Source organism: Ascaphus truei, chromosome 2 (assembly GCF_040206685.1).
Source record: "Ascaphus truei isolate aAscTru1 chromosome 2, aAscTru1.hap1, whole genome shotgun sequence".
NCBI classification, from domain to species: Eukaryota; Metazoa; Chordata; class Amphibia; order Anura; family Ascaphidae; genus Ascaphus; species Ascaphus truei.
In genome coordinates this window covers 352,380,227-352,404,086 of record NC_134484.1, presented here as the reverse complement: position 1 = coordinate 352,404,086, position 23,860 = coordinate 352,380,227, and the positions used below count along the sequence as shown (strand labels likewise).

General features: G+C 45.9%; 1 protein-coding gene and 1 long non-coding RNA gene across 2 annotated transcripts in view; both read right to left on the bottom strand.

The window, feature by feature from the left end:
* Positions 1-23,860, bottom strand: part of CHN2 (chimerin 2) — a 356,799-nt gene that overhangs the window by 47,154 nt on the left and 285,785 nt on the right. The window contains 1 exon segment of the mRNA XM_075586857.1: positions 3,122-3,206. Coding sequence (XP_075442972.1) covers positions 3,122-3,206 — 85 coding nt within the window.
* LOC142487466 (uncharacterized) lies at positions 15,349-17,535 on the bottom strand. Its single transcript, XR_012799236.1, has 3 exons — positions 17,016-17,535; positions 16,041-16,573; positions 15,349-15,382 (listed from the first exon to the last, which is right to left on the bottom strand). It is a non-coding gene; the product is annotated as an uncharacterized LOC142487466 (long non-coding RNA).

Below are 23,860 nucleotides of genomic sequence, written 5' to 3'. Positions count from 1 at the left end.
GAAGCCCGGCGTGCTAGCATCAGAAGCTCAGCGTGGGACAGTCATTGTTAGTGAGGAAGGCCCGCAGCTAGGGGAGAGCCGGGCCCGGCAGCGGCAATGAAAGGACTGACAGCCCCCGGCAGCCTCTGCGCCCGGCACACTTGTCCCGGCTCTCCCCCCCCTGGCGGCGGCCCTGCGCCCAGCTACAGAACAAGGTTTTCAAGCTCAAGAAGACATATGAGGAGTTTAGCAAGTCTGGAAAGTTAACCCCTAAGCAAATGCAGACCCTGTTCGGTCTATACAAATTCGCATGCTTGGTAGTACAGTATCCATGAGATATTAGGGTGAGAAAAGACTACAGCAGGAATCAAGAGGATCTCTTTAAAAGGAAAGGCAAAGAAGGATGGTATTGTGTAGCAGTGTTGGTTCTTTCTTCCATGTGGTAAAATAACAAAGGAGGGAGAAGTAATGTGATCCCTTTTATTGGACCAACATATACTGTAGTTGTACAAACTTTCAAACCTCTCAGGGTTCAACATCAGGTGTGGCAGAAATATAGGAACAGAGGATGTTGTATACAGTTTTGTAGAGAGATATCTAGTTACAATGGATGAGGGGAGGAAGTGAGATGTGATAAGGATGCTGGTAGGCTAGTGTGAACATTAACTGAGAAGCCATAAGAGGATATGATATAGATATTTATCCTATCTGTTTTTATTATCGCTCAGCATTTAATGTTGAGGGATTATGCAACTGTGGTTTTTGCGATAATAAATAAATACCCCTGACTTATATCCCTGACTTACTGTAGTGCTTAGTTTTCTGGTTCTCTCTACATTTATAAATCATATCCCAATGCTCAACCTGCAAACAGGACATTAGGTGCAGTCCTAAAGATAAATTGTTTATTTATTTTTATATACATGGTCCATTTCAACTGAAATCACACTGAATTAAATACTGAAAAAATAAATCTGGTGGCTTCCTCATTGAATTTCTAGTGAACATGAAAACGTGTGTTTCTAGTACAGGGGTGCGCAAACGTTTGCAGCCCCAGGTGCTTGCACCACCCCCCCCCCCCCCCCCCACCCTTACCTCAGTTCTCGGGGTCAACAGCCATCTGAATCTTGGTAAGTAATAGGTTACAGAGGCCTCACGCGATCCCCCGGCATTTAATTTAGATGCGCCCCCCCAAGAAAAATCTCCTGCCCCCCCAGTTTGCTCACCCCTGCTCTAGTACATTATTAATGCTAATAAATCAACATGGAGTATTCCGCTGTTGTGTGGCGGGTGTATTGAAATCATATCAGAGCACTGAAAAAATGAAAGACAACCTCACTGTGACAGAGCAACGCAACTGTGGGCCACAACATAAGGACGAGACCGCATGAGCCTTTCAACCCATTTTACATCAGTGCTTTGCAATGAAACCCTTCAGGGATCGTTATAACAGGAGGAAAGTCTTTATACATTAATTAAAATAACTCAACTAAATCAAACCAAGCATAAATTAATGACAGTAACATGGTCAGAGCCTCTGTTCTAATGCTAGAGGGCATTCATCAATCTAATGTTTATATAGTGTCTCAAATGAGTCACAACCATCATCACGACTTACTGTAAGTCACAGACCTGTCAAAAAACTGCATGAATGATTTGTAATACTGAAGTAGTCAGTAGTACACCGGAGGTTCAATTTGTGCCACTATGTTTGCTCCTCCAGAGGCTAGTACAGAAGGCACTGTTAAACCCCTTGGGTGCCCTATTATATACAGTAGCCTGTGCACCCCACAGGCATCCTGACATAGTTGCTACATCATAGCTTTCAACCTCGCTTTTCTAGGGAAGAATGCGTCCTGCGCTCCTGTGGCGCGTTGAACGTGGTCTGGCAGGCGGGAGAACGAGAGGACTCCCTCCTTTTCTGCTTGCATCACCAGTGATGACACGATCGTGTGACCTGGGAGCACTTACATGATCGCTAAAGCACGCAAAGGGTTAAGCGTCAGTCCCCTTTTTAATATATACATACATACACATTAGATAAGTTATTGTGGGTAAAAACTGTGTGCTCATTTGCATGTCATTTCCCATAATCCCTTGCTGCAGTGGAAGCACTGTATGCTGGATGATAATGGTGAAAGGCAGGGCTGAAGACCTGTCTAGAACGTGAATGTGCTCACAAGTGATATTTTTATTAGAGATATACTGTATATATATATATATATATATATATATATATATAAACAAAAGAATGCTGGGTGCACACAAACATAAAGCCTTAAATAAAATGATACAAATAGAAAATGAAAAATATACTTAATAGAAGTCAAGGTGCTCGCAGATAGACAGGGAACAGCAGCCCGTCCAGTAGATATACAAAGAACAGAAGTTCCGCAGCACACTCAGTAGAAAAAGGATAATTTAATAGCACTAAATCATCAGGCAATCAAACATGCGCCAGCGCAACGTACGTTTCAGACCATACGGTCCTTTCTCAAGCTCTGAGTGTGCTGCGGAACTTCTGTCTTTGTGTGTGTGTATATATATATATATATATATATATATATATATATATACACACACCACAATTATTAAGGTTATGGTGGGTAAAAAAAGTGACAAAAACCCTCCACAGTAAAGCATAAAGCAACTGTAAATATTACTGTATGTTCATTTGCATGTCTTAGACAGGTCTGCAACCCTGTCTTTCCCCATTATCGCCCAGCATACAGCGCTTCCACTGCAGCAAGGGATTCTGGGAAATGACATGCAAATGACATGCAAATTAGCACATATATATATATATATATATATATATATATATATATTTATTATTATTACCACCTAAATTGTAAGTCTTATGGGAACAGGACTGCTGATTCAGGGGCACATTAGCTGCGGATTAATTCACTGACAAATCCTGGTGCAAAATATGGGTGTTGGCTGCAGCATTCCTCCCCCCACAGTTCGAGTAAGTAAACATCTATAAGTACATGTATAAATAAATAACAGGAGTTGGGAATTGCTGTTGAACACAACTACAATAGCGGTTGTCCAACATTTTAATTTCATGCACTATTACTGAATTAGGAAAGGAGTGATGTATGAAATAGGAGTGATGTATGAAATAGGACTACTGTACCTGAGCATCTGACTCCCTGAGCGATGAGACCCCACATGAAATTGGCACAGTATTCACACCAGTGTGGACCCCGGAATGTGTGGACCTGGAAAGGAAACCAGAAGGCTGAGGTCACAAGAAGGCAGATGGTCTGACAAATTGAGCAAGAAAAGGATACACATTACAAAAGACACATTGGAACAAGGCAGTGAAACTGCTTTCAGCAGCCCAAGTCCCATTGTTGCTGGTGAAGTTTACAAGACATCCCCTAAATATAAACATTGCTGGTCATCTTAATGCCAGTGGTATTACTGCACTGTTCTTTTCATTAACTTCAGTATATATCTTGCATATGTATATACAACTAGTCACTGTGCTATAAAAATAAGAACCAACTTTGCTAAATGATGCTACGCCTTCAAACAGGGAGGGCAAGGCCAGTCCTCAATTGCCACCAACAGGTCAGGTTTTCAGGATATCCCTGCTTCAGCACAGGTGGCTCAATCAGTGACTCAGTCGAAGACTGCACCACCTGTGCTGAAGCAGGGATATCTTGAAAACCTGATCTGTTGGTGGCCCTTGAAGACTGGAGTTGCCCATCCCTGTCTTAGAGCATTCATCTGAATTCTGAATGGTTCTTAAAATAAGCATAGATTTGGCATTATTTAATAAACATAGCCATGGTTGTTCTGGGTACCTCAAGTAATTTCAATTTCTATGAATTTAAAAGCTAAAGCAAACTGTGAATACCAACCTCCCAATGGCATCCTTTTATGCTCATTTTGTTAAATTTCCTAATTTCCTATCATACAAAGTTCACTTTCTCACGTGTACATGAATAGTCCCCAAATATCACTGATATATCAGAAAACACAAAGGATGCAAATTGCATCTTCCTATTACATAACTGCAAAGTAGAAAATTCTGTATACATACAGAAGTACACAGTGCAATGTATTTGGACCCCATAATGAAAAGAAAAAAATGATTTCGAAGTACCAGTCCATCCGCTACTCCCCTACTGGTCCATTCGCTACTCACACTAGCAGTTCGCTACCCCCCTCCAGCCGCCCATCTCCCGCGCGGCCCCCCCCTCCCCCCCGCGCCCACCTCCCATCCCGGGCAGGAGCCTTGGGGATATCAGGGGCTTGGGGGGGGAAGCGTCTGGCGGGCAGGAACCAGCACCCACCCGGTCAAGGTCAGTCACCCACCCGATCAAGGTCAGTCACCCACCCAGTCAGTCACCCAATTTGCCCAACTCACTCACCCAGTCACTCACAGTCACTCACCCACCCAGTCACTCACCCACACACCCAGTCACTCACCCACCCACCTACTCAGTCACCCACTCATCCAGTCACCCACCCAGTCATATGTTATGAAAACCTGTGTCTAATCTGCAGCAGTGCTCATTGTGTCATGGCTTTTCAAACAGAAAGTAGACAAGAAAAACAAATCAAATATATTTGCCTTCGTGTGGTTTCAGCATCTCAGCGTTTCAGTTTTAATATCAAATTGTAAACATATACTTATGTGGCTAGCTTCAAACGTAATTGGTGTACGGTAGCTTATACATTACAGAAAATTATGATTATGGGTTCCATGCTTTTAGAATAGAGTCAGAGTGCAGAGGATTAGTATCTGCACTCAGGGCCGCCAACAAGGGGGGAGAAAGGATACTGGCGTCCCGGGCCCCGTGGGTAAGGGGGGCCTGGCCGCCTGGGCCCCCTGCGCGGCCGAGCACCAGTTAATTAAAAAACAAAACAAAAAAAAAACGGCGCCGGGTCTCCCTGTTGGCAGCGCCGGAAGTAGGTTGGGTTAAGCTTCCGGCGCGAGAGGGAGGCCCGGCGTGTGCGGGAGCAGAATGGAGACAGGTGCAGCGGGGCCGGCGGCAACTGATGTGACAAGCCGCCAGGCCCCTCGCAGCACCGCCACCTCCCCCCCTTCCTCGCAGTCTCTGGGCCCTCCCGCTACGCCCCCTCCCCGCAGAATCGGGCCACATCCGCCACCCCCCCTTGCCAGCGGGCCGTCCCGCCATCATCCCCCAGCATCGGGCCAGCATTGGCCCCACTCCCGCAGCACACCGGTGCGCACGGGAGCAGGAACGTGCTGGCGTGCCTGCAGCTGGGCCGGCGGCATCTGCTGTGACCAGCCGCCGGGATCCCCGCTGCATCGCCACCCCCCCCTCGCAGGATAGAGCCGTTCCGCAGCCGCCGGACCCCCCCGTAGCCGCCGGACCCCCCCGCAGCCGCCGGACACCCCCCGCAGCCGCAGGACACCCCCCGCAGCCGCGGGACACCCCCGTACCGCCCGGCCCATCGCAGCATCGCCCCCCCCAGCACCGCAGGCACCGTCACACCGTGCCCCCCCCCCCCCCCGGCAGGTATGTCTGATTTTTATATATATGTATTGGGGGTATTGGGGTATTTTTTTATATGCATGGGGGAGTGGGGTATTTTTTATATGCATTGGGGGGGGGGGGGTTGAGGAATTTTTTATATGCATTTGGGGGGTTGAGGTATTTTTTATATGCATTGGGGGGGTTGAGGTATTTTTTATATGCATTGGGGGGGTTGGGGTATTTTTTATGGATTGGGGGACGTTGGGATATTTTTTATATGGATTGGGGGACCTTGGGTATTTTTTATATGTATTGGGGATAGGAAGGTCCCTCTACGAGGACCGAAACTTTGGCGGCCCTGTGTTCACAATACACATTTTTTGGACTACTACTGCGGTGTGCTGTCTTCATACACACACACTCACACTCCCAGTAAGGCTTTGTCCCCGCTGGGGGACGCAGCAGGGGAAGCTGAGCGCGCTAGAAAGTTTAAAAAATGTATTTACCCGAGCGATAGTGAGCGTTTGCCCGCGCATCGCGTGAGCGGGGACTTATATATATATATATATATGCAAGTCACCTCGCCAAGCGCCGCCCGCTCAGCGCTAGCGGGGACGCAGCCTAAGATATACCCATCTATCTACCTTACTGGGAATGTATATGTATGTATTGGGTAGGTGGGGTTTTTGTATGCATTTGGGGGGGAGGTTGTATATATTTGGGGGTGGGAAGTTTTTTGGTATATATCTTGTGGGGGAAGTGTGTGTGTGGGGGGGGCAGAATGAGTGAGTGTGGAGTAATTGACGGAGGGAGAGGAGAGAAGGGTGAGTGAGGAAAAGAGGGAGTAAGAGTGATAAGCATGGGAGAGAAATACATGCGAGGCAGGAGAGTGAGATGGGGTGAGACGGAAGGGAGAGAAATACATGGGATGGGGGGGGGAAGAGAGGGGGCTCGGGGGCTCGTAAGGTGTTAAATGGGGCGGTGGCGGGCGGCGGGCAATACCGCTGACAGGGGGGGGGCCCTGCTTAAAATGTTTGTCCCGGGCCCCACGCTTTCTGTTGGCGGCCCTGTCTGCACTGGTGTATTGTAGGGAAACAAGAGATCTCAGATCATGAATGTGCAGAAGAGCTCCAATCTCTAGACAAAGTTGTGTGACCTTCACCTATGTTGCACTCTAACTTTCCAGACAGTTCAGTCAAAATTTGACAGGAGAGATTGACCTGCAGATGCAGCAGGCATTAATGCCCTCGTTACAGCGATGTGCTATACCTTACACAACATTTTACGAAGCTCCATTTAAGAAAAATGGCCACGCGTGTGCGTCATTTTCTTATCGCATGCAATAATTGACACTTTTTTTTAGACGCAATGCTATGTGATAACGGCAGTAAGGTCTGCCTCATCTGTATATACCTCCCAAATCACTCATCTAAACAACACGAGGAGAGATACTGGAAATCTTCATCCACTCTCCAGTAAAATCCATCTTCCATGGCTGTGGAGAATTTTACTTGCCAAAGAATAGTTTGATATTTCGAAGTTTGACAAAAATTGCCAATTTCTTCAGGTTCGCAATCTTAGGAGAAAAGTTCCCACATTTCTACTGCAGACCGTCTGACTGCTACTGTGATTTTGTGTATGCATCCTCCGAAGGGAATTCCATCTCATGCATGTAATAGATTATCTGAATTACATAAAACATTCCAGGCATCTCAGAAGGGCTCCAAAATTCACAACTTTAGGTCTCGGCCCCAGTGTCTACTGCTGCGTTCGCTACGGCGTGCACTGCAGGAACAAGATCCGCCCCTCAATGGGGCCTGTCCCAGTAGCTGCCTGCTAGAGCATGCAGCGATTGAGATGCGCGACCAGATTTTCTGCCGACAAGATTTTTGTGTTTTCTTGTGGCAACGGAGCGCATCACGGCGGCGGTTCAGCCAATCAGGTCGAACCAGCGGCGTGACGTCATGGCCATGCCCCTCCCAACCCCCCCCCCCCCCGTCGGATCTCCTGCTCCTCACTGAAAGCTTAACCAAAAACCGCAGGTCGCGACTTTCACACCACGCCAGGCGTACGTGCAGAAGTGTACTCTGGGGCCGTTGCCTTAGGCTGGGGGACCAACAATGCATTGATTTGCAAATGAGCTGCTGCACCCTCCGCACTGAAAAGGGGTGAACAGGAAGGAAATAATCATTGTACAAAGTATAAACTGCTTGTTACAAAAATACATGTATTCTTACTGATTGTAACTTAAAAACTATTTCCAACATTGAAGCAGTAGAATGATACCCCGTCTTTTTACACTGACACCAGTTTGTTTTTCTCTCCGGAAGAGGCATGGTGGAAAAAGCGTGAAGAATTAGACAAAAAATGCAGAATCCCTTTCAGTTTATTTAATTTGAAGGGTGCCCATATTATTTTCAAGTAGCAGTTCATGTTGGATCTCAGTCTCTTAGTATTTTCCCTCTTAAATAACTAGGCATCTTATTCTGGGCCAAGATTTACTCAAATATACCAAACATTAAAGTGCTTTATGTCTTAGCACTGCTCATTACATATAGCCCTTTAACAAGAGTAAACCAGTGGTTATAGTGCATGGGTCATTTAACTGGGAATTCAAGGTCTGCAAAAACACTTTTATTGTTAGTGACTCATCCTTTTCTTTTTTTATTCTTTGCTCCAACACTTCAGAGATATCTGCTTGTATTTTATACATATTTGGGTATAGGAATAAATGGAAATAATCGTTCCCTTAACTTTCAATCCGCCATGGGATGTCTAAAGGAAAATTGTAATAAATTCACGAGTGGCAGATGTGTGGTGCATGTTTCATATAGGATCAAGTGTTCAGTAAATAAACATCAAGCATAGATTTACAACCTTAGCATGTTGCCGTCCTGTTTACATACACATACTGTACACATACACATTCATGGGGGGAAAGTTGCTGTCCAGTCTCCTTGCTCGCCGTTTCAGTGGCCCAGATGCTTGAAGCTCTGTTCAATCAGGACAAATAACGTCAGGTTACATTAATTAGAAACAGCCATTATTTTAATGCATATCCACAAAGGTAATTCTATGCAAAAACAACGGCTGTTGTGTATATCTTTAGCGTAGGCTTAACGTCAAGTTAAATTAGTGCTCTCTTGCGTTAAGCAAGTTAGCACATTGTGTTAACTTCAAATAACCTGCCGTTAAGCATCTTACCTAAAAGGTAACCTATACTGTATGTCAGGGACCTATATATCATAGTCTGGATGGGGGTGTGACCTAATATTATATCCCAACATTAACTCTCCTGCGTTACCCTGAATGGCTATTAGTGGATAGACAATGTTAAAGCAGAATTTCCTCTTCCCAGTTTTTCTTTAGATAAATGCAGCAGTTCCTTACCTTTACGGCAGTGTAATTATCTAAGCTGCCGATCTATCCCTTCTTATTGTGGGTAGCAAGGGTGGGTGAAGGGGGTATTTGGCCCTTGGTGGTAGCGGGAGAGGTTAACGCCTTCATTGCCTTAGCGGTTAGCTGCTAATGTAATGAAATTGACTGTAAATGCATTTTTATTGCATGTAATTCATGCCGTGGGTCTCCGGTGCTGATATTAATGGGTATCAGCTCTGGGTACTCCCGGCATCAATCCGATGCAGGAAAAAATGCATCTATTTTTTTAAGTTCCCTCTCGCCGCTTATCCACCACCTTCCTGCCAACTTTTCCTGGCGGGACGATTTTGAGAGGAAATCTCTATTCTACTGTAGAGCCGCGATTAGCTAATCTGGGCTACTAGAATTGCACATGTTTGAAAACCTGCTGATATGTGGCTTATCGCCGCTCGTTTGGCTATTTTATTTTCTTAGGGGAAAAAATTGCTGAAAAGGCCTTTTATCTGCAACTTATCGGGGTCTTACTGAATCGCTGTAGGCTTGTTTGGCGATAAGGCCACGATAAGTGGCTTATCGGAGCATACTGCATAGGCCCCAACATGTTCCGTTTTCCGGAATGTCAAATAGATATTTTGGAACGATTGCATATGTCCAGAAACCCCTTAAATGAAAGTTTAACTTCCACTTAAGAATAAGACTTTTTGTAATATCTGCCACATATCTGTGTATTTACAGTACTGCACAACAGTATCATCTGTGGCCAATTACATAATGGTACTGTATTATGTAGCTTTCTGTCCAGACAATGAAACAATCTGTACAAGTCACAAGATGCATGTACTGTACTAGACACACTGATAGAAGGAACATACTGTATTTTCCTTCATCCACTCCAACCGCACTAATGCCGTCAACAACTCAGCTCCTGTGCTTTTCATTATGGGACTTAGGTAAATACAGATCTATTCAAATAGATATGCATTTATTAACCCAACCCACCTTTAAAGGGGAAGTGCCTCCTATGACGAAAGTGAACTAGTGACTAGAGACGAGTGTATTTATTATTTTGCGGATTTGGATCTGCTTCGGATCTGCCGGTTCCTTTGGTCTGCGGATCAGTCTCAAAAAAGGTGATCCACTTTGTTTGGATTTTTTTTTTTTTCTATCACTGACAATCCACATGGCGGATTAATAATCTGCGGTAGGATGGTTATAAATCCGCACTGAAATGAAATCCAAGGGAGATAGAGAGAAAAAGAGAGAGTGCACATGTTTAACAATTAGAGTGCAGACTTGGAAATTCAATATGGAATTTGAGTGCGGATTTTTAAAAATCCATCTGGATTGTATCCAATGGCGGATTTGTATTAATCCGCTCAGATATTTTTGTGCTGCAGAAGGATTTTGGTGGTGGGGACGGATTTGGTTAATACAATCTGCGGAATTCCGGGGGACAGATCTGGACTGGTTCGCCCGTCCCTACTCTTGACACTGGTATGTTTATTGGGGAAATGTAGCTGACTGGCACTTTCTTTCAAAATATGGGGCAAGAATGTTATTTGTGGGTTACCAGACTGTACAGTCTTCAATGTCACAGGTAAATTGTTCATTCTGTTCTGTTCTGTTCTTTGTTTGACTAATGATGGTATCACAATTACTGTGCAATTACATAAAGTAGCTAATGTGCTTGAACCCAGTGTTTCAAGGAAAATGCACAAACACATACTCATTTTTCACAAGACACACATAAATATGACAGCTGCTACAAGGGTGATTGAACCTTTCCATGGAACCCAATTACCAAGAAATCCAATTACAATAAGAAATTGTTTAAAAACACCTTTTTGACCCCCCCTATTGGACTGCCCTCACTAACTATGGGATACATCGGGAATAAAGGGAAACTCTTGGAGTGAAATAAAGCAGGTTATTTCTTTTTAAAGTCATCAAAATATAAAATCCCTGCAACCTTTTTGGCAGAGACGATATCCCTGTGTCACTTTGCTCTCATAAAGCAAATGCCTTGTTTTTTTCCCAATTTTTTTTATTTTAATACGAAAACTTTTCATTTTTTGGGGGGGGAAAGATTGACTGAGTATTAGCCAAGAAGAAGGGCCTCCCTGGCAAAGGGGCGCCTTAGACAGACGGGAGAAGGGAGGAAAAAGAGGGGGGGGGGAAGATGGGGTGTGCGGGGAGGGGGGGGGGGCAGAAAGAGGATCCTCTCCGGCCGCCGAGTGCCAACCTCTAATAATTTGGGATAGAGGGCGAGGTATCTTGATCTACCTTTTCTGGGGGGAGGGGGGGGCATCACTCATATCCTTTGTATGAGTAACTGGATTCATCTTATAAGAGTAACCAGGGTTCCCAGATTGTGTAGAAAGATTTTGTATTCTGCCTAAGGAAAGCAGTTAACTTTTCTATAAGCATCACCTCGTTAACCCTCTTCTTAATCATTCCTTTTTAGGGGGTGGCTAGTTTCTTCCAGGAGGCCGCAACTTCACATCTCGCCGCTGTGAGAATGAAGGAGATTAATTCCCTAACTGGTCGGTCAATGTTTTCCACAGGCCTGGCCAGCAGGTAGGTCAATAGATCAATAGGTATTTCGAGATCAGTGACCTCTTTATTTAATTTTTGAACCATAGTCCAGAATTTTGTAATTTCTGGACATGACCACCAAATATGGGCCATGTCCCCTTTTTGTCCACAGCCTCTCCAACAAAGATCGGATGCCAGAGGGTAGATTTGTCTTAATCTCACTGGGGTAAGATACCAGTAGAACAGTATTTTATAGATATTCTCCTTCGTTGTGGTACATATAGAAGTTCCTGAGGCTGCCTCCCATATTTCTTCCCAATCCTCTTTATTAATAGTTATGTTCAAGTCTGCAGGCAAATGCCTTGTTATACAATCACAGCTTAACTTTCCTATAACTGCATGCAGCTTTACTCAAAGCACATGGTATCAAATTTCCTCTTCACTGATGTTGTAGTCACGACATCCTAATTAATGTAGCCTTGTTAGAATTGATATAGCCCAAATCAGATGACTGGATCAAGATAACGAAAAGAACCTTAGACAAGGGATCTCAGACACTGTACACATGGCATAGTTTGTATATCAATGTTTAAGTGTGCAGTGCACCAACATCTCTTAAATGGGGAGTGTTTGTACATGTGAAGGAAGAATGGCAGGTTCAAACTGTAGATTCAGCCAAATGAAATCCAAAAGAACAAAGACTAAAAAGGCGTCTAAGTGACTCTTGCTTATAGTTATAATATGCAGATAAATAAATCACTCTAACCGAGATATCATCATTTATTTGTAAAGCACCCACATATTCTACAACGGGGGTACAGAGAGATGTAAAATACATAAACAGAGTTACATACTAAAGGCAAACAAGCACAAAGTTACGAAAAGCAATGAGGTCCCCGCTAGTGAGAGCTTCAGACTCCATTTATTTGAATGAAGATTTAATCTACTTGTGCAAGGGCTTCAAAGCAATTTTTATTTTTTTAAAGGACCTTATTTTCACAATCTCGCTTTCAGTAAATTTTTTCATGTGTCATATTATGACTGATAAAGCCAACTTGCATTCTGCACAGTTAAAAACTGCATATTTTCCCAGGATCTCAGTCTTGCTAGCACGCATATTTTTACAGACTTCCGACCTCTTTTCCCAGAAGAACCACATGAGTCAAAGCATTTTTTTTTGTAAATTCAGATTGACCAAGTTTGGCTGCATACAATACCATCTATTCAGCATTTGGACAGATGGGATGTTTTACTTTCAAAGTTTATAGCCACAAGGGATGTTCATGTGGAGTGGTAAATATGACTGGTTATAAAACATGAGGTTATTTAAGAGCTACACTATTTATTGCAAACCCACCTCTTCGTATTTAAATATATGCCTTGTTAAGCTCACACATAAAACATAGACAGTTAGAAGGAGGTTATGTAGTGAGTTGTTAATTTGCTACTTTTATGCTAATCTTCCTTTGCCAGGGGGGTACTGTTTATGTACCGCTTGATCGATGGCAAATTAAGGATTTCCATTGTTTAAAAGTCTGCTGTGCAAAGCAATGTATATAGAGAACTTGTACAACCCTTCTGATGCCAGTCTGGGTCTTTCATGCATTGCAAAAAATACAAATAAGATGGATGAAAGATTAAAACTAGGGAAGTAAATATTGTAATATGCATGGAAGATGCATTCAAATAAAAGTATCACATATTACACCTTCACGGATCAATGTTGTCCTTTACTGCTCTTCCTAAAAATGCATTCAATGTACACTGCATTGTACACTCAGTGACTGGGATACTGGAGCATTGCCAAGTTAAAAAGAAACACACTATTTCACATTAAGTGCAAAACACATCAGAAAAAAAAATAGAAACGGCAATACATTTTTAATGTGCACATCTATGCATAATGCATTAGCAAGGTGTACAGTTGTTAGGAATGGGAAACATTATCCCTTGAGTCAGTATGCACTCTCTTTTTTCATGCCTGAAATCTAATTTCTACACCCTCGTAAGCACTGTATTCATGTGTGGGAATGCGACTCACCCATGAATATGCCTAATGTATATTATTTGCTGACACTATTTCTTACTGCTTTAATGTAGGCCTCGGGCACCAAGTATAAATTGCCTCAGCTGTAAAGGAATACAAATTTGCAGTGTTCCCTAATCCCTCTCACCATAGAACAGTGGTGAACAAGTACTAGGAGTTGTGCCTTTGACATCAAGTGGCCATATGGCATCAATTGGCTGTCTTGTGACATCAAATGAACCCCATTTAGCTGGCACCTATGGCGGAGGTGGCATGAAAGGAAGGCAGGAGACCCAAGACAAGGGCTGACCTTCCACCTAAAATATTCTGGAAATCTGGTACAAGGCAGAAATATAAATAAAAGAAACCTAAAATGACTGCAATATCCTTATTTTCCTCTCGGGAGTCAACCAAGTTAAATGCGTCATTTATGACAATGCACGAGTCACATAGGCCGAAGTGCATAACTGTGGCTTCTACTTCATCAGGAAGAGCACAATCCTGTCTGGGTTTTCTCTGGACGAACAAGAGGAATAATGAACATGTTTGTGCTGCTTCAGGGTGAAACAGAAGCCAAAGCAATTCATTTATATGCATACCAGACTGCCTAATCCTTTAGGGCCAAAAATGACATCACAAATCAAAATCAATGGCTGCCTCCTGAGATGAACATGAAAACATCCCAAACATGTTATATTATATTGCATTTTGGATGGCTCTTGTAACGTACTTTCACAGATTTTTAAGAGTTTGAACTAATGCAAAGCTACAGATATTCCCCCAATATGTGTTTTTGTGTTTCACAGTATACAATATTAAGCGGATCTCACAGATGTAGAATTTGTAACTACAGTATTCTCCATTATAGGCTTTCAGTACATTAATGTTTATTGGTCACCCATGGAATACTACTATTAATCTATTCTTAAAAATATATATATTTCTTGACGCTTTGAGCAAAAATTGTATTCTTTTTCATGTAAATGTTCATGCTAATACAGTCAACAAACTACTTGCTGAGTCAAAGACACGGTGAACTTCTGCATCTTCACAATTTCAGAAAGGACCCACAAATACTGCAGCCAAAACGTAGGCATCTTTCTATGCTCTACTTAGAGGGAGCAACTGGTAATTACTAAGAAATACTTTAAACATGCTTCATGGATCATCTGTTGAAACCACAAAAGCAAAAATTGTCCACTGGGAATTTCTAAAAGTGGACATTTTAAATTTAATGATGGAAACATTGTAAACTATTTTGATGAGGCAGCTTTGTTTATTTGGCTACTTTTGCTTCATTTTCCACATATCCAGGACTGGCTTCAAAAATTATTATGAGTTGTTGCGGGGGCACTGACAATAATGCAAACCGCACAAGTCTTACAGTACTTTACCCAGCTCTCCTAAGCCGGACTAGCAGTAGAAGTATTGCCAAGGCTCATGTTTCCAGTTTTTCTTAGAAGAAAACGGACACTGAATATATGAAGGTCCAGAGAAAACTTGGAAAGATTAATTTAACTCTGTCAGTGCCAAAAGAGTTTGCAGCAATGAGAGGGTTAATGGACCAAAGGTGAATGTTGGGATTAGGGAACTGGTGTTTCAGTAGGCTGAATGAGAAAGTCTAAAACATCTGTAACATTTAAGGTGGAGCATTTTAAATACAACTCGCTGCAGTATAATACTAGAGTGATAGCCAATGAACAGCTTGCCAGCTCACTCTACTGCCACTGCTCCATCTACCACCACATATTACTGTCTGCCATCTCACTGCTCTACCTACCACCACATATTACTGTCTGCCATCTCACTCCTCCACCTACCACCACATATTACTTACTGCCATCTCACTGCTCCACCTAACACCACATATTACTGTCTGCCATCTTACTGCCCACCTACCACCACATATTACAGTCTGCCATTTTACTGCTCCATCTACCACCACATATTACTGTCTGTAATCTCACTGCTCCACAAACCACCACATATTACTGTCTGCCATCTCACTGCTCCACCTACCCCGTGACAGAGTCACTGGCTCAGTAGGCTGGGACAGTGAAGTAAGTGTGCTTTCCAGTCCACAGAGCATTAATTCCTCAAAGAGAAGCCAGCAGCAGCTGCTAACTAATGGAGTTAATCAGCCTGTCTGAATGAGGAAGTGTTTTAAAAGACACAGGAAGCTGCTATTTTGAGAGACTGTTCTCCCCAATAAGGGGGAGATAGAAGTGCTCCCCAACTGTGGAAGCTGGTACAGAGGAGGTCTGTGGGCTCAAGGTGGGGCTGAATTCCCCTAGGAAGAAACGACGCAGGCCGTGCTGAAGCAGTGATGTCTACTCCAAAGGACTGACAGATAAGCATTCATTGTTGTATGCAGAGACTGTGTTACCTGGTTCCATATGCCAGGGCATGTTTTGGCTTTGGAACCTGCTTAGCTGGCCATGCAGTTAGTGAAGGCGAAAGCTATGGTGTAGTTAGCTTTCCCTAAAGGGAAGAGATGTTTATTTCCTATGTTTCATTATGATTTAAAGGGATGGTACCCATTATGTTTATTTGTTTGTGGCTAATAAACCACTACAGTTAAAGCTTTACACAGCGTCTTGCGTCTTACTGACCCTGCCGCGAGGTCGTCCTGCCACACCACACATATTACTTGCTGCCACCTCACTGCTCCATCTACCACCACATATTACTGTCTGCCATCTCACTGCTCCACCTACCACCACATATTACTGTCTGCCATCTCACTGCTCCACCTACCACCACATATTACTGTCTGCCATCTCACTGCTCCACCTACCACCACATATTACTGTCTGCCATCTCACTGCTCCACCTACCACCACATATTACTGTCTGCCATCTCACTGCTCCACCAGCCACCACATATTACTGTCTGCCATCTCACTGCTCCACCTGCCACCACATATTACTTACTGCCATCTCACTGCTCCACCTACAACCACATATTACTTACTGCCATCTCACTGCTCCACCTACCACCACATATTACTTACTGCCATCTCACTGCTCCACCTACAACCACATATTACTGTCTGCCATCTCACTGCTCCACCTACCACCACATATTACTGTCTGCCATCTCACTGCTCCACCTACAACCACATATTACTTACTGCCATCTCACTGCTCCACCTACCACCACATATTACTGTCTGCCATCTCACTGCTCCACCTACAACCACATATTACTGTCTGCCATCTCACTGCTCTACCCACCACCACATACTGCTGCGGCCGAGTTTATTCGAGCATTTGCCTGTTCTCGGCCGCAGCAGTTACCTGGCGCGCGCCGGAGGGTGCCGGGCGCGCGCCGAAGCAGCGGAGGAGAGGCCCGCCGATCGCGGCTTCCCCCTCTCCTCTCCGGGTCCGCCGGGTCCCCCGGAACCCCCTGCCGCCGTCCCCCACATCGCGGGACACCAGGGCTCCCTCGGGGAGCCCTGGACGTGCGTGCAGGGGGCGCAGGCACCCGATGACGCGTGACCGCGCATCGGAGACGCGCGGCACGCCGAGGGGCTGCCACTTGCAAGCCGGGAAATCTCCCGGCTTGCGGTACTGGCCACACTGCAATAAAGTGTGTCGCCAGTGTATTACTGTCTGCCATCTCACTGCTCCACCCACCACCACATATTACTTACTGCCATCTCACTGCTCCACCTACCCCGTGACAGAGTCACTAACTCAGTAGGCTGGGACAGTGAAGTAAGTGTGCTTTCCAGTCCACAGAGAATTAATTCCTCAAAGAGAAGCCAGCAGCTGCTGTTAACTAATGGAGTTAATCAGCCTGTCTGGATGAGGAAGTGTTTTAAAAGACACAGAAAGCTGCTATTTTGAGAAACTGTTTTCCCCAGAGAAGGGGGAGATAGAAGTGCTCCCCAGCTGCGGAAGCTGGTACAGAGGAGGTCTCTGGGCTCAAGGTGGGGCTGAATTCCCCTAGGAAGAAACGACGCAAGGCCGTGCTGAAGCAGTGATGTCTAATCCAAAGGACTGACAGATCAGCAAAAACACTTATATTACTGTGGGTAAAAGGGGGACGATAGACAGCACTCTGATGATGTTAAATTAATGCAATTGCAGGGTGCACGGAACCAAAGGGGACCCTTATTCCCCTGTATAATACTAACAAATCTACGTAAGTACCAGCACTCACTGTCTAATAGCTAAATGATAAAAACAGTTGTAATGCAGAATAAACATTTAATAATAAAACAAACCAGAAATAAATCAAATGTGTTTGCAGAAACCAGTATCACAAATGGACATGTCACAAAGTGAGGGGTGGGGGGGGGGGGGAAAGGAAAAGGGGGAAAAAAACATGAAACACAAGGAATATACACAAAAAATGGAGAACGGCAAGTATGCTAGGGGGGCATACTTGCCGTTCTCCATTTTTTGTGTATATTCCTTGTGTTTCATGTTTTTTTTCCCTTTTCCTTTCCCCTCCCCCCCCCCCCCCACCCCTCACTTTGTGACATGCCCATTTGTGATACTGGTTTCTGCAAACACATTTGATTTATTTCTGGTTTGTTTTATTATTAAATGTTTATTCTGCATTACAACTGTTTTCATCATTTAGCTATTAGACAGTGAGTGCTGGTACTTATGTAGATTTGTTACTTATATTACTGTCTGCCATCTCACTGCTAAGTGCATTGTCAGCTTATTGTACTGTATGGAAAGTAATGGCTAAAATCCGACATTATGATACCTTTCCCGGCCAGCAGATTATATTTCTTTTCTGGAATAGTGTGAACAATCTTATTTTCAATAATGCTGGCACTAGCATTTAATGATTTAATGTTTGTTTAATCATTTTTAAGTAATATTTTTAATTAAGACTCCAAAAAATTACAAACAGCAAAATGACAATTTGTACAAATCATACAATAGACCACTGGTTCACAACTTTTTTTTTACATTGTGCACTGGGTACAATAAAATACTTATTCTGCGAGGATCATTGCTAACAAAACTGTTTAACCAATCCCAGGCAGTATAGTGTTCTCATCTTGTGGGGGGAGCACATACCTAATAAGACCTCAAACTGTACCTCAGTATGTGCGAACTGCATGGGTGGTACAGCTTCAATTACTGCGGGATCTTCCAAAGTCACGTCTCACTTTGTCACTGAGAAAGCAAAGCGTCATGGGGAGTGACTTTGGAGGCTCCTGCTTTAATTGACAGCTATAATATCCATGCTAAACTGCCGTTTGGGCCCTTACAAAGTGTGCCGTCCCCCAACAGGCTCAGGAACCCACTATATTCCCTGGGATCCTATGTATGTGTAACGCTTGCGCGAGCCCACAAACAAGACCTGACCCCGGCACTGAGGTGGGAAGGACTAAGCCACACACCCACAGTAGTGGGGCGAGCGCAGAAGGTGGTTTGCAGCATTGCTGGGTCTGGGTATGTAGAAAGGGTTAATCCAATACTTGCCGGGGTCCGTGGGTTGGAGAGGTACACGTAGTTGGAGTCCGTAAGCCTGTGGTCTGGGGTTGGAGAGGTACTCGTAGTCGTTATCCAAAAGCCAGAGAGAATTCAAATGCAAAGCCAGGCACACGCAAAGGCTACACAAAGTTATGCTCAGCAATGAGACTGAGCACTGACTGGGTCTTTATACAGGAAGTGACCAATGACTTGGGAGGCGGAGCAGAGGCGCAACCTCAGAGGAAGCTGGGATAGGTGCAGGCAGACAAGGGTCTCGTTAGTAGCTTGACACGCAGCTGGGGATCGTTGCACGATGTCACGCATGCGCGCTGCGCACGGAGGAGGCGCGGTGCGACCGAGGGGGCGGAGCTATGCTCCGTGACGCTCTGGAAGATGATCGGGTGCGTGCGGGCTCTGTAATCAGAGCGGGGTTGCGCGCACCAGTGGGGGGAAGAGCGGAGGCAGCTGCAGTACTGCAAGTAAGAGAGGAGGGAACACGCCGCAAGGGACGCGTTCCCCGATTCCTCACTGTATGTATGTATGTATGTACTGTAGTGACCATGGTTAGTCTAACACAAACCAGTGGCTATCGCCAAAAAGACCCAGGTACATGCTGGATACATGCCTTAAACGTGCCTTAAACTAGACCCAGCATTTCTGCATTGATTATTGGCCCATGAGATTAACAGCGGGGGTCCCTGGCAGTCCCATTCAAACTTAATGGGACTGCCAGGGACACCTGCTGTGTTAATCCGATGGACCATTAGTCTCTGCAGAAATGCCTTAAACTTGCCTTAAACTAGCCAGTTTACACCCAGCATGTACCCAAAATGTAACCGGGCTAGTTTAAGGCAAGCTTTAGAATACTTGGTGTCTCGTCTGTATGTGTAGTACTGTTCCCCCACCCTATGGGAAATGTGGTGGCTACTGAGTGTATGTGGTGTGTTACCTACAGCTCACAGGAGGCATGAACCTCCGCTGTTGGGAGCCTGGGGTGTACCTGGATCGTCCAGTAACAGCGCCACCACCTGTGAGGTTTCCTGACTGCGCCCGGATAACCCCTTCACAGGACCCAATGCAATAAGTACACACAGCGTATATAATACAGGTTTACTGACATGCAAATGGTAACACACTAATACATATAACTCAGGCCTTGCACGGCCTTACCCACACACCGTATCCCATTGTCCAACCACTTAGTCCACAACCCAATGAGAGTGTCCCCAATGTACTGAGGTGCCCTGGGCACCTACCCAACCTGGTGTCCATAGTAGCCAACCCACCCAGAAGTGTGTGACAGCGCTGCCCACAATAAGTGTTATAGTTGGTGCACTTGTAGATGGTGTGATACCTGCCGGGTGCTCCAACACCCGGTACCACCAGCTGATGATAGAACCATCTGATCAAGCGCGGTCGCCGTCAGTGATGGCGTCCGCCTCCATGTGGGGTGGTATCCAGCTGGAGGGTCACACCTTGATAGTATCTATATGCGGTGGTGGTCTGGTCCCAGATCACAGGCCACAACTGCTACGCGGCATCCTGCTGTGTCCCTGACACTAAGGATGCTAATTGGGCAGTGTCCCTATCTAAGAGGCCGGTCCCTGTAGCAGCCACAATCTTACAAGGGAGTCGGGGCCTACCTGGGGCATATCGGGGGTCTCTGGCCTAGTGCAGGGGCCACAGACACCCTGCCCCTCACCCTTCCATGTCCCAGCTCCGACTGGCTCGTGGTGCAGACACGCCAAATGTATCAATGTTGTTGCAGGAGAAATGCTGCAGCCCTATTGGCTGTATTTTCCCATCTGACTAGCAGCCCCTGGGGCTGCTGGGATACGGTCTCCGTGGAGCCCTACCAGATAATGGCCGCCGCTCCTGTAGCCTTACTGCGCATGCGCGCGCTTCTGTGATGGCCGCCGCATGTCGGGGCATTCTGCGCATGCACGACATACCACTGCGCATGCGTGACCTGGGCAAGATGGGGGCACCCTGAGCACTTGCTCCCCGCGGAGCTCCGGCGAGGCGCTCGCCTTTCCGGCAGCACTCAGCCTCTCCCCACACTATCCCCAGCCTCCGCCGCCGGTCGCAGCCACAGCGGGAGGTAAAAGGACTAAGGGGGACCCAGGGGGGACCTGGCCACATTCTCCCCCTGGTGAAAGAACCAACGACCCTGCTTGGGAACGTCAATAATCACAACAAAGTTATATAATAAAAATGCATTAAGGTATATACAACTTAACTCATTGTCATGACTTTACACAATGTTGCATAATTCAGTGAGCATCACAATTACAGATTGTATTTTGCTCCGAGACCACTGCGTAGACTCATAGTGGGGTGACCCAAATGAATCATAGGCCGCCCTAGTGGGAGGGCGTCTCATTCTTTGGCTTCTGCAAAGCTCTTCTTCTGCAACTCCCTCTGGGGAGTAATAACCATGAGCTTGAGGCTCTGGCTCTCTCATTGGAGGTACTACAGTCTCTGAAATGTCTATTGTGGGTATAAAACAAGGACTTCTGGGGTCCAGAGGAGGGCTCATTGGAGCCACGGAGTAGGTGCATGCGGCCTGGGCCCATTACCCGTTGCTCCTTCGGGAGGTGCCCCTTGATCTCCAGGTGCAGTATGAGAGGGTCCTTCCATCGGATCCTATGTTGTTTCAGTTACTGTCTCTGAATTCTCGCTCACTGGCCAATATCTTGACCACCGTGATAGCCTTCAGGTCTTTGATGGGGAAGGCATGGGCATAGCGGGTGTAATTGTCCGTGATCACTAGTACATTGCCGATGCCTCGGGCATCTGGTTCGATACATAGGAAGTCCATGCATACGAGATCCAGGGGATCCAAGCTCTTCAGATGAGCCATTGGAGGGGCTCTGGTAGGGAGTGTCTTTCGTTGGATGCACCGTGAGCATCACTGGCAATGGTGTTCTAGCGACTCTCTCATCCGAGGCCAGAAGAACCGGTCTCGTATTAAGCCGAAGGGCTTGTCCACTTTAAGATGCCCATGATCATCGTGTAGCGATCGGAGGACCATATGCTGTAGGTTACTGGATAGAACCAGCTGCCTTCTATCCGGGTGGTTATGGTATTGAACCACCCGATAGAGTAGACCCTTGTCAATGTCTAATTTGTCCATTTCACGCATTAGTATGGCGACCATGTAGCTGGGAACACGTTTCATCAATGAGTGCTTGTTTTTCTGGAAGGCCTGGCGAATAGCTCCAGCCACTGGAACCCGTATCTGGTACTGCACCAGATCTTTCCTGGCGATGATCTTGTCTGGGGTGATATTCATTCCATCTAGGTTGCAATAGGCGGCAGGGATAGCCTTGAATTGGCATCCCAGGGAGTCTGTGACCCTCAGTTCTGAGAAGGCCACTTTGTCGCTGCAGTCGAGCACATCCCTTCTGGGGTCCCTGGTCCAGATGCTGTTGTCTGGTGTGGTACTCAGTCCCGGTCTTCTGGACAGAGCATCGGCTTTGATGTTCAGGGGCCCCAGTTTGCACTTCAATGTAAACTGGTAGTTCAAGAGAGCTGCCAGCCATCTGTGGCCGGTTGCGTCCAGTTTGGCGGACGTCAGTACTGTATGTACGTCAACGGATTGTTGTCCATTCGCACTTTGAATGTAACTCCATACAGATAGTTGTGGGTTTGTCCACAATTGCCCACTTGCAAGCGAGGAATTCCAGCTTGTGGAAGGAATAATTCTGCTCGCTGGGGGTCAAGCTACGACTGACATGCTACTGGCCAGAGGCCAGCCGGGTACTTCTGGTGCAAGACCGCACCTAGGCCGTTGAAGCTCGCATTCACGTGAAGGATGTATGGTTGCTAGGGATCAGCGTAAGCTAGAACAGGCACCTCCATTACTTTTCTTTAGGCCGATGAATGCTTTGCCACAGACGGACGTCCACTTGTTTTCGAAAGCTAGTCTAGCGGAGGTGGCTTTCAGCCCTGTATCCATGAGGAATATCTTGAAGGTTGTTGAGGACCTTCGCTTTGCTCGAATATCCCTCCATGAAGCGGCGATAGTACCCGCAGAATCCTAAGAAGGAGTGTTGCTCCATTACGTTTTCTGGTCTCAGCCAGTTCACCACGACTATGACTTTGGCGGGGTCGGTAGCTAATCCATCTGCGGACACTATGTGTCCCACGTAGGTCACTGATGTGCGGCAGAACCGGCATTTGTCCAGAGCCAACTTTTCTTTGCCCAACTGGTCCAGCACTTTTAGCAGACGTTCCTCGTGCTCCTGCAGGGTCTTACCAAAGACGATGATATCGTCCAGGTAGACTATGAATTCCCATGGGTTCATGTCGCCGTTGCTCTTCTCCATCAAACACTGAAATGTTGCTGGGGCACGATAAATTACGTGGGGCATGTGGGTGAATTGATAGAAGCCAACGGGACATAAAAATGCCATCTTCTCTTGGTCTTCTGCACTCATAGGTACCTGGTAGTACCCAGATCTCAGGTCCAGCACGTTGAACCACTGGCTTCCCGGCAGCGCGTTGAGGATTTCTTCAATCCGCGGAAGAGTATACTGGTCGGGTACAGTGCGGTTGTTCAGGGTCCGTTAGTCTATACATAAGCGGACCGACCCATTTTTCTTTCGGACTACCACGAGTGGGACGCGTAGGGGCTATGGGATTCCGATACTATGCCCGCCGTCTCCATCTTTTGTAGGACGTCCCTCATGTCCTCCACATCTCGGGGAGCAATACGTCACCACGCACCCGGAAGGGCGTGGTGTCGTTCAGCCGAATCGTGTTCTGCAGCCCACATCCATCTCACTAGTGGACAATACTTCCCGATGTTCCTGCAGCTTAGCCGTTCCTTCCATTCGACTAACAAGGTCGAGTCCCCGACCAACTGATCTGGCACGGTGGCGGGGTTTACTTTAGCCATTGTCTCGACGGGGGTAACTGAGTATATCCTTCCCAACTGTTGACCTTGGTCAAGGGGCATGGTGTAAGGAGAGGTGTTTTGGATAAACACCTTGATCTTCCCAGGCAGTGAGGACTTCCATTCTCGTATCTC